The sequence below is a fragment of the Hippoglossus stenolepis genome, chromosome 12 (genome assembly GCF_022539355.2).
Source record: "Hippoglossus stenolepis isolate QCI-W04-F060 chromosome 12, HSTE1.2, whole genome shotgun sequence".
Classification (NCBI taxonomy): Eukaryota; Metazoa; Chordata; class Actinopteri; order Pleuronectiformes; family Pleuronectidae; genus Hippoglossus; species Hippoglossus stenolepis.
Genome location: NC_061494.1, coordinates 21,986,333 through 21,998,407, shown reverse-complemented (window position 1 = coordinate 21,998,407; position 12,075 = coordinate 21,986,333). Strand labels below are relative to the sequence as shown.

General features: G+C 41.9%; 1 protein-coding gene across 1 annotated transcript; it reads left to right on the top strand.

Moving 5' to 3' along the window:
- Positions 1–1,980: 1,980 nt before the first annotated feature.
- LOC118119458 (gap junction alpha-5 protein) lies at positions 1,981–12,036 on the top strand. Its single transcript, XM_035173474.2, has 7 exons — positions 1,981–2,378; positions 6,549–6,699; positions 7,117–7,281; positions 8,009–8,302; positions 8,742–8,807; positions 8,908–9,056; positions 10,016–12,036. The coding sequence occupies exons 2-7, from the start codon at positions 6,631–6,633 to the stop codon at positions 10,503–10,505; spliced, it is 1,233 nt and encodes a 410-aa protein (XP_035029365.1). The 5' UTR covers positions 1,981–2,378; positions 6,549–6,630; the 3' UTR covers positions 10,506–12,036.
- The last annotated feature ends 39 nt before the right edge of the window (positions 12,037–12,075 follow it).

Here is a 12,075-nt window from a genome sequence, read left to right as displayed (position 1 = left end):
TTAGTTCATCCTGTTAAAAAGTCTGGTTTTGAATGTATTGTATCATTCATTACATTTCATGAGTTTTAGGCAAATAGAGGTCATTGATCTCAAATTCACATTAACAGAATTGAATCGAACCGATTAAACCCTAAAAGGCGAGGAGGGTGGAACACAAGTTGCTGCTGGGAGAACATCTGTTTTCACATCAATATCTGTTTGTCTTTTTCTTCACAATACAAACTCTTGTGTGATTCGCTGCAGTGACTCGAAGTTCGAGTCAACAAAGAGGAGATGTGATGGAGACGGACAGGAGCAGGACTGTCGAAGGACCTGCTCCTCACACGTCCACATAAAGAAATGGTGCTGATGATCTAAAGCGCTCGGTGCAGATGCAGTCACCGTGCGTCCAAAGTTCAACAAGATCTCGATGGTTGCACTCTGACTCTTAATTAATCGTGGGTGTGTTTTAGATGTAACATGCAATAAAATCAGAGTCCCATCTCCCGAAATCTCAGCCAAGAAGGTTTTGTGTGTTTGTTTGTCTGTTTGTTAGCAGGATTACACAAAAACAACCCAACAGAATACCAAGATGGTGGAAAGATGTGGAAGGGGTCAACGAGGAAGCCATGAAACTTTGGCGTGGATCTGGATCAGGGAACGGATCCATGAGCTGTTGGTTTTTTCACTTTAAGACTTTCAGATAGGACGACTTTCACCATTTTCATTGTTTGAAGACACATTTAAAGGACTGGTATCTGCGATGTTTGCAGTTCGGTGCAGCTCGATTAGGTTTGAGGGAACAGTTGGGCCTTGGTGGAGATATGAGCTCTGCTGAGTGACACTGAAAGTAGGTTTATTTACACGCTATAAACCAATCAGAGTCCTATCTCCCATTCCCTAAACCAGATGAGCTTACACATTGGCAAATAGAACCGAAATCACACATGACAAAGACAGTTTAAATACACAGGTATAAATATATATATATATATAATTATAATTCCTCTCCTATGGGAAGAGATAAATTAATAATTGCTATTATAAGGAAACAGTTTGCACACAAGCAGATCATTTGTGTGTAACGCATGTATGCACCTTGTAAATTGATGCATTTAACCAGCACTATATCCCTTTAATCGAACGCTCGAAGCGCTTCACAGGGTGAGTCACACTCATCCATTCACACACTCATTCTTAGAGGGTTTATTTTTCTATCACTACATATACATAAACAGTATATACACTACTCTCACACAGCGGTGAGGTGCACTTTAGGGTCCAGTGTCTCGCTTCGGCCTGCAAACTAAAGTAGCCGGGAATCGAACCACCGACATTCTGGATGGAGGGCGACCTGCTCTACCCCCTGAGCCCCAGCTACACCCACTTAAGTGTCTTGATAACAATAATAATGCATTTTATTTTTGGGCTTCTTTCGAGACACTGAAGGACATTTTACAGATAGAACAATGAAACAACAGCAAAATAATCAATAAAACAATAAAATGCTGAAACAAATATGTAGTTTGAATAATAAATATTGATAAATAATAGTAAAATGATTATCACCTTGATAAATAACAGTAACTTCAGACCAGGGTTACTGGCTCAGGCTGGTTTTAATCCACTCAGTGCACAAGGACGTTGTTAACTTTGTCCTCACAATGGAGTTAAGTCACTGATTGGAGAGCGAGAGAGAGACAAAGAGATTAATGGGGAAGAATAGAGTGACACGGAGGAATGCAGGACTCAGACCTGCAGCCATTGTGTCCTAATACAATATCTGACTTCCTCTAGATGCCAGACACCACAAACCCTTACATGCACATACATGAGAGCTGAATAGAGGAGGCAGGCAGCGGGGCACCAGGCCCACTTCCTCTGGAGAGGCAGACGATGGAGGGAGAGGGAGAGGGGGAGGGAGAGAGAGAGAGAGAGAGAGAGAGAGAGAGAGAGAGAGAGAAGGAGGCTGGTACAAACTTCAGTCTGAGACGTTTCATCTCTTGAGACACAAACTGTTCTCTCCTCTGTTCACTGCTGATCTGACTCTCTCAGTTCAACTGGACAAACTCCTCCGTTCCTTCATCAGTCTACTCGACTCTCTCTCTCTCTCTCTCTCTCTCTGCTGAGAATCTGAATCTCTCTCGACCTCGGTTGGGCTTTGGACGCTTGTAGTTGTACCGCAGGACTCAAACTGGTGACTAAACGGCCGAAAAACAACTGGAAGAACCTTTACAACCACATCACAAGCGAACTTCTGCTGCCACTGGCTGCTGAGGATCAGTGGAAGGGGAAGAGGTGCCTTGCTCAGCGGGACTTCAACAGCAGCTGCTGAGGAAGACGAGAGCACCAACTTATCCAGTAGTTCTGCGGCTCCCTGCCTCTGCATCTTAAAACAGGTAAAGTGAGTGAATACATGTCCATCAGGTGGTTTTTTTTACTTTTTAACTTTAATTCTAAGCCTCAGTCAAATATTTACAAAAATATAAGTTTCAAGCATTTGTATTTTATTCAGTTTTCACTTAATCAGGCGCATTTTATCCCTTTCATAATGACGACTCCTCTAAAACAGTGTTTCTACTGTGGGACTAAAAACTCAAATTTGTGAAACGTCTCTTTCATCCATGAATCAATCTTGTACGGTTTTAGGCCGAGAGAGTAACTTTTACCCCTAAAAAAAATATTAAACAAACATGAGGAGATCACAGCTCATTCTTCTCTAGTCAGGATCAGGAAGAAGCTGCACTTCATCAATTAGATGAATCGAATGAATTTACAGTTAATTAAGACAGTGACAGATAAATCGATGGAGTTTCACATGATTTAAAAAGTTGAATAAACAAAATAAACAAGTTTCAGTGTATAAAGAGCTTCACAGATTAACTTTCCCAGCCCACACATTGTGAGCAGGTTTGTAAAAAAAGATTTATTATAGTAATTATTATATATATATTTTTTAAATCAAGAGAAGAATTTGTGTAGAAGAGTCTTGGTCTTTTGATGTTGACACAATATTAATGGTGCACGTTATAAATAAAGTTTATTATCAGATTGAAAGACTTCCTCACGTCCGAGAGACGTCAACGAAAAGATCATTTATCATCTTAAAACCAGCAGAGGAAAGAGAGAGAGCTCCTCCTGTGTGTGTGTGTGTGTGTGTGTGTGTGTGTGTGTGTGTGTGTGTGTGTGTGTGTGTGTGTGTGTGTGTGTACAGATATCTTTGTGAGGACCAGTTTGAGCCTACAACCTACAGAGTGAGGACATTTAGAGTGAGACTTGGTTTTAGGGTTAAAGGTTAGAATTAGGTTTAGGTTTGGGTGAGGGATGTAGTTTAGATGGTTAAGTTAAGGGGCTGGAAAAGGCATTATGCCTACGAGTGTCCTCACTAAGATAGAAGTATGAATGTGTGTGTGTGTGTGTGTGTGTGTGTGTGTGTGTGTGTGTGTGTGTGTGTGTGTGTGTGTGTGTGTGTGTGTGTGTGTGTTATCAGAACAGGATGCAGAACAATACTCAGTGCTGGAAAGTGGGTGCACATACAGAGGACACTCACTGATGTGACTGAGGGTTAACCCCCCTTTACACTAACCATTATAAACCTCATACTGACCATGAGCCTCAAACCAAATCTTAACCCCTTAAAAAAAAAACATTTGCAGTTGATGAAAATGATGGATTCAATTCAAAACGTGTCCTCACAACAATAGAAAAACATGCAGGGTGGACACACACACACACACACACTCACACACACACTAACACAAAGGTCAAGCGAAAGTCTATACAAGGAAGCAATATTGTTATTAATGAGGCTGGGAGCACTTTAAAACAATGTAAATACACACACACACATGCACACACACACACACACGCGCACACACACACACACACACACACACACACACACACACACACACACACACGCACACACGCACACACACACACACACACACAGTTCGTTGAAAGCCTTTTGGGTTTCACAAAAACAGGAAAGGAGGGGCATTTAAGGGATATACTTAAAAGATAAAAATATGTGATCTGATTTAAAAGAACTAGTTTTTTCCCTGAAGTCAGACTTTAAGTTCTTCATCTGAAATGTATGAGTGTTTGCACCGAGCAGCTTCTGACACCGGGGATGAGGATAAAACTGGAACAGTGAAACGATGAGTGACACGTGCTCTGTGGTTTGAGAGATGACGAACTCACCCTCTGTTGAAAATGTGTTTCGCTTATTGTGACCGTGTCAGCTGGAGGATTGACCTTTAACAACATAATCATATTCCAGTGGCTTATTATGTGTGTTACCAACCGATATTCTGTAATGATATTTTAAAGGATTTCCAATGTGGTAATTAAAACAAACTTTTATGTAGCTGCAAAATATTATTGCACGTTAGCTTTAAACTAGTTTGAGTTTTAAACAAACGAGTGAGTGCTGCAGTTAAGTTCCAAGTTGTTCAATCAGTTCAGGGAAACAGTTTTGCTGCTACACACACGCAAAGACACACAAAACAGCACAACACCAACAAATAACACAACATAAAGGTCAGAGTCGTATCAAAGAGTCTGAATGGTGTGAAGGTAAAATCCCAGAAGTGGCCCCAGGGGCCTGGCAGGAGCATGAGACTCGGACATATGCGTTGTCACATAAGTTCCCTCTATGGGAAAGCTGGATGATTTTAGTCTCTCACTACGTCTTCATACACTCAGAGAGAGAAGTTCAAACACTGGCTCTTTTCTCAACTTTAACACATTTGGGCCAATCACAACGTGAACGTCAGATTGTTGATTTCAGGAAGTTTCAGACGCAACTCGTCATATTCCAATGTTAGAAAGACACAAGAGCTCGTTGAGGGGTTTCCCAATGACGACTGGTATCATCAGGGGACCATGAATCTTTGTTGTCATCTTCCCAATTGTTCTCAACAAGCGGCCAGAACATTAAAACTAATTAGGCTAAAACGTCTATAAAAGAGACTTTTATTATCTCGGAGGTGACGTTAAAGGAGCAGATTTACCTCAGGGAGGTTTGTCGTTGGATCTTCTTTGGTCGCGGCAGCAACGTGAGCTTCAAAACAACTGTTTGTTGTCAGGAACAAGGTCCGAGTCTCAACATCAGCACCTTTAAATGTGATTAGTTCAGCACGAGGAGTCACTTTGAAGTTCATCCCCGTGTCTTTAATTTTAGACACGTAAAGTGGGAGAAAGGAGTCACTGCGCCGACATGCAAATTCATCAACCACAGACTTGTGATGTTGTGTTACCGCTTCAAGGAGACAAGAGTCATCTGAAAGGACAGTAGTGTGTCTGTTGGTGTGGTTGGTGCGACAGTCTTTGATGTAGAGAACCGGAGAGAGACCACCGCTTCTGGGGGAACCAGTGGAAGAGTGACGCTAAAATTCATCTTTTATTAAAGATGAATGATCGGTTCTGCAAACTGATGTGTGTTAAATGTTGAGGAGAACACTCCAGGCTGGAGGGAGCTTTTTTCAGGATGTTTAATAGTGTTGATGTTTGCATCCTTCGCACCTCTGCCACACCTATTGTAGATTTATTTTATAGCATCTTTAGAATTAAGGATTTAACTGGCCTGAAGTTATTTAATATGACTGATGTCTATGAGTTTGGTTGCAGCTTCCCTTTGACCCTAAGGAGAAGCAGTACAGATAATGGAGGGAGGGGTGGATGGATATGAGTGAATTCTTTGCAGCTTGACTGAATCTAAAGGTCCTGTTGAGCCATTGGTCTCTATTAGGTGTCATATTCATTTTAATTTGAAAAACAAATTCCAGTGACTCATTCAAACACTCTTTTAATTTCACTATTTTATCAGTTTTTTCAGACTTTCTCATAGTTGTTTGTAATGATCACCAGCCAGACTGTAGACTCATAGTCTCGTTTGTACTATTTATATATGAGCGTGTGTGTGTGTGTGTGTGTGTGTGTGTGTGTGTGTGTGTGTGTGTGTGTGTGTGTGTGTGTGTGTGTGTGTGTGTGTGTGTGTGTGTGTGTGGTAGGCAGCAGTGTTTACAGTACACGTCTACTTTTTCCTTCCCCAGAGACAGGCTGAGAGGGAGTGTGGGAACTGAGAGTGAAGCCAAACTGAGAAATGGGCACAGACATTTTTATTAATGGGCTCAGGGCCGTGGTGCAGGAAGGGTCACAGGATCAAGATAAGAGACACACACACACACACACACACACACACACACACACACACACACACACACACACACTAGCCACCATGGTTAGTGGTCCGGTTGCAAACTACAGATTTTTCTCTGGTTTCGTTTACGTCAAAGTTTAGTGAAAGTTTTTGACAAATATCCAGAAACATTTGCAAATGAAAATGCAAATGACTACATACTTCTACAATACTCTTGTGAAAATGGAACAGGGGTAAATAATAAGGAGTTGGGTGCAGTTGCTGATGCTACATCTCTCATCGGATGCCAAGTTACATATGGAAGGAGAGGATGGAGCTTGAGGGACAAACAAGTCACCTGCTGTGTCTGCATCAGGCTGTGAGGTGGAAGCTGTTCTCTAAAGGTCGTGTCCTCTCTGTTCCTCAGGTGAGTCTGGTGCCTGAGTCCTGCTGAGAGATCATCGTTTGGGAAGTGAAAAAACAAAATCTGTGCTGATCTATAATTGGTCATGGCCGACTGGAGCCTACTGGGAAACTTCCTGGAGGAAGTACAGGAGCATTCTACCTCTGTTGGCAAGGTACAACACACACACACACACACACACACACACACACACACACACACACACACACACACACACACACACACACACACACTCCACATGTTTAAAGTAGAGTTAAACAAACATATACACAGTGGATATAAATAAAACATTCTTATATTTCCAAATGGTCCAGTTTATTTTGAGTGTACCAGCCGCTGGATTTATAATAAACAGATATAAGGTTTATGCTACTGCGTAACATTTATATACAGCTTGATGGTAAACTAAAATAATGGCTAAAAGTGAATATATGTTGATTGAATGAAAATTTTATATGCATACCAATATTTTAAGAACTTTATAAAACTTGATTCTTATTCGAAACGTCCTTAGTTAGATCCGTAATCTGTTGTTTGGTCTGTCAGGTTGATGCATGTCTCTTCTCCACAGGTGTGGCTGACCATCCTGTTTATCTTCCGCATCCTGGTACTGGGAACGGCCGCTGAGTCGTCCTGGGGAGATGAACAGGAGGATTTCAGCTGCGACACTGAACAGCCAGGATGCGAGAACGTCTGCTACGACCGAGCGTTCCCCATCGCACACATACGATACTGGGTAATACACTACACGACCTAACGTCATGTGATGTGATGACTTTGAACCCGATGGCAGCTGTGGGGATAATGGATTCTTACTGGGCTGAAAACCTGTGGTGGCGTTACATCCTAATAACTGCAACATTAATTGATTTAAAGGTTGTTGAGGGTGTTCTACCCCGTGAACTACAAATTACATATACTTGTCATTTCATAATCTCTGCCAGTGGCCAGAGGCATCATGTTTTCTGGTGGTTCATCCATTCTTGTGAACAACAGAAAGGGAGACTCAGACCAGTGTGGTCTACAATTAACATTGCTCAAATTTAAACTACGTCATCAGTGTACTGTTCTTTATTCATGTTTTTTAATATCGTGAGTAGAAATATTGGTTGTATAACGTGTTTTTAAGAAGTTGTATAACACTAGTTTTTAAGATTCATTGGCTTCCTTCCCTGCAGCCACTGGTTTCTGATCATTTCGGGGACAGTGCTGGTTTTCAAAGTTAGATCTGCAGCTAAGAATGTGTCTCTATTCAATACAACTGAATATTCAGTCCTGTTGATGGTGGGATCGTTTTTAAAAGACTTAATTGTTGCACAAGTTAATGGGCCCCTGTAAAATTTGAAAATATTTGCCATTAATGTGAACTACACGGGGATTAGAGTTTCATAACCTCGTGCACAACTGTTTGGTTATTTCTTTAATTTAGTTGTCAATTGTAAATGTGGCTGATGTCCTCCCAGGTGCTCCAGATCGTGTTTGTGTCCACGCCCAGTCTCATCTACATGGGCCACGCTATGCACACTGTCCGCAGAGAGGAGAAGAGGAGGACCAGGGCGGAGGAGGAGGAAGATGAAAGTGATGGAGACGAGGACCCGGGAGGGGGTGAAGAAGGAGGAAGGGAGAAACACAGGGGTCGACGAGAGAAGGACGACGATAAGGACAAGACAGACGCTCCGCTGGCGGGTCGAGTTCGTCTGAGGGGAGCGCTGCTGCAGACGTACATACTGAGTATTCTGATACGAACCATCATGGAGGTAAATATTACTTATTACTATTGTATCTGTGGAGCTTTTAAGCCTCTTCTAGCTCATTGTTGTGAGTTTTCTCTCCACAAATCGTTATAAATAAGTTTTAAATGTGCCTTGTTGAAGTTTTCTTCTAAAACACACATAAGTTATGTTTACATTGTGTGTGAGGTCTAAGAAAAACCTCCTGACGGCACCTTTTCCTCATAAAACACCAACAAAGTTCATTTTGAAAGTGTTAACATTATCAGCTGATTACAGACATATCATCCAGCAAATTCAGCATCAAACTTTATTCCTCTACTTGCCAAGAATTGCCTCCTTTCTGTGATACATGTTGATAATAGCGTTTTAAAGTTAAATTACCTATGAAAAAAGCTGTAAATGTGTATTTCTACTTCTCATAGAACATGAATTCAGAACTCACTGTGACTCTTCCTCCACACAGGTGGTGTTTCTGTCTCTCCAGTACTTCTTGTATGGAATCTTCCTCCATCCTCTGTATGTCTGCAGGGTAAGAACAGAAACCTGAATCAGTTTGATTTAATTCTATAATAAAACATATTCAGGCCTGCACTCATTCTTCCTCTCTCTCTCTTCTCCCTCTCTCTCAGGCGTGGCCATGTCCTCACCCTGTGAACTGTTACGTGTCCAGACCGACAGAGAAGAACGTCTTCATCGTGTTCATGCTGGCGGTGTCGGCCGTCTCTCTGGCCCTCAGCGTGCTGGAGCTGCATCACCTGGCGTGGAGACACTGCTGCAGGTGGGAGCGTTGTGTATTCACACACCCACACACCTCCTACTGAGGGCACACAGCTCTTTACACCAAGTCTTCTCTTCTGGTCAGGAACTGGTTTCGATCAAAACATTGTTAACAGGGACGTTTTCTCAACGTTACACAACTAAGGCAATAGGGAAGTAAAGAGTCGCATCAGAGAAATGGAATCAGAAAGAAACACAAAACTATTTCAAATGGTGTCATCTGTTGTCCTGTTGCAGCTCTTTGTGGTTATTATTCTTGTCTTTGTCTCTTTATAGTCATTTTGCATCTGATCTGTTTTTCTTTCTTGTCATCTTGTGTCTTTGTGATCAATTTGCATCCCATGTGTGTGTTTCGTGCCTTTTAACTGAGAGTTTTGACGTTTGTTTCATCAGGGGCTCTAGCCAGGGGCCCTGGTAGGTTCATCAGCAACAGAAGCATGAAATCAGTCTTTGTTTTACTCAACATGAGAAGCACAATAGAATGTGTCTTTACTTTGTAAAGTCAGATAAAATAAATCTGATGATATGATCATGGTTATCTTAGGTTTGGGCTCGAAGACTTAAAACTCCGAACAGAAAGCCTGTGTTACAAAGTGGGAGGAGAGACAGGGAAGATCTAATGAACAGACACTGGTAGTGGCATCATGGGAAATGTAGGACCCAGTGTATTAACAGCTTGAATCCTGCTAGGGACTGAAAATCTGGATATTCATTTTAACTATTTAGAAATTCTAAATTATTTAAAGTATTTTAGGTTAAAAAATGCAGAACTACAACTATGATGCAGGAAGCCGGATTCAACCTGGTCAAACTGAATTCCATCAACTGTTGGAATCAGACTTTTGGGTTCTGCAGGAGCACAGGAGTATTCTAATAACTACACTATGTCGTCCTAATTAAATCTTTATGGTGAACTTGTATCATGTCTTTGAACTAAAAGGCCGAAACTCTGTGTTGTAGGCAGATGTACTACGCGAGGAAGGCCATCACTCCAGCTAAGACCTCTCTGGCCCAACAGCTCTCTCTGTCTCCTCCACCGCCGTCACCCCCTCTTCCAGCCTTCTCCCAGTGTATGATTGGCTCCTCTCACTTCCTGCCGATGCCCTTCCCAACCCACCGCCTGGCCAACCAACAGAACTCAGAGAACATGGCCACGGAGAAGAACAAAATAGCTGCCGCAGTGGAGGAGGTGAACCTGCTCCAGATGAGCTGCTACTCGCCCGGGTGGCAGACGGCGAGTATACCTCAGAGCCAAGATGGAGGGTACCTGAGGGCCGACACTGACTGCTACGGCCCCGGGAGCAGGGACATGAGCTGCCCTCCGACACAGAGCGGCGGACCGGAGGGGCTGCTGCTCTGTTCCAACGGAGGGCTCTGTCAGAAAGACAAACGCAGGTTCAGTAAAGCCAGCGGAACAAGCAGCCGGAGAGCGGACGACCTCTCCGTTTAGAAAACAACAACAGAAACAGACAAATTCAACTACTCATAAACCAACAGATATATTTTACCCTTTTTAACCTGCTACCATGCTCATCATACACTAGCTTCTCATCCAAAACAGCTGGAAGAGTCACAACCTTCCTGTTTCACCATGAACATTAATTCTGTCTGTTTGCTTGAAGTTTTTTTTGTTTTATCTCCGCTGACGTTCAAATGAGTGAAACTTCACCCTGAGACTATTGGACCTCGTGCTGCCATTTAAGTCCGAGACAAACCTGAAAACAAACAGAAAACTACAGATGTTTGACCAAAGAAACATCAAGATTGTTTCTAACAATGTGCACAGACTTGGACAAACTGGGAAATCTGAAAATCAACTGGGTGAGATCCTGGATGGAGACTGTGGACAAGATGAGACACAATTCCTCCTTCTTCTTCACTCAAATGTCGTCATTGGGAAACACACAAGTGACTGAATCTGAAGACCTAGGTTTTGAACATGTATATCACACACAGTGTTTGACTTGATCTGCTCATTGTCGGCACCAGCAGAGCCAGACTGGGTCAGACCCGGTCCAACTGAAACCAGATCTCCAGTGTTAAAGAACCACAGAAAACTCTAATGTCAGTAAGTTGGTCATTACAGAAAAGAGAGTTAAACTGGGCTGTAATCACGATGCTCTCAACCTTCAGGTGCTGTGGTTAACCTGATATTTCACTGAAGCAAACCTGCTCTGCTGCATCATTTACCTGAGAAGAGTCATATGATTCATGAGAAAGGCTTCTTGACACATGTTAATATCTTGAGTTATGTCCTCATCACAATTTAAGTAAAACCAATTAAATGTTTAAAGGATTTTCCAGAGTCATTGCTGGTGTTGTAAAGCAAACTGTTATATTTCTTGGCTGTTCTGTTAAATCTGATTGTTTTACTGCTGATGAAACTTAACAATTGAGCCTCAAGACATTGTTTGACCCATGTGAGCTGGGAAATGACACAGCACCGAGGAACGGGCAGAAATCGGACTGTTGACGGTCAGCGCTGACTAATTTAAAGTTCTCCAGTGAAGCAACAGGAACTCAAGTGACTTTTAACAGCGCTCGCCATCAGAGAAGAGATTTATAACTTTTTACATCATAGTATTATCATTTTTCAGCCCCACTGGATCAGTGGATATGAATATGAATCACACAAACTATAACATTCGTTCAGTTTTTAAGAGGTGTTCAAATTCCGTGTGTATGTGCGACGTTGTTTTGTGACAGTTCTGATGATAACAGTGAATTTCTTCTTTACTGTCCTATGGTCATTTCTCATTATGTCACCGAACACATCACTGAAGAACAGGAAACTACAACCTACAGGCTGAAATGTAGGTTTTCTGATTTGTTTTCATGTTGCAATATTTACAAGAACTTTATTACTATGAATCATGACTTCAAATCGTTGGGTATTTCCTATATTGTGGTTTTATATTTATTGTTCTACTCATATAATGAGAATGTGTTTGTGTTTAAAAAGCTTTGCAGATAAAGTAATACAAAAAACCTGCGTTTGTTCATTCTGTGTCTGAAATGAT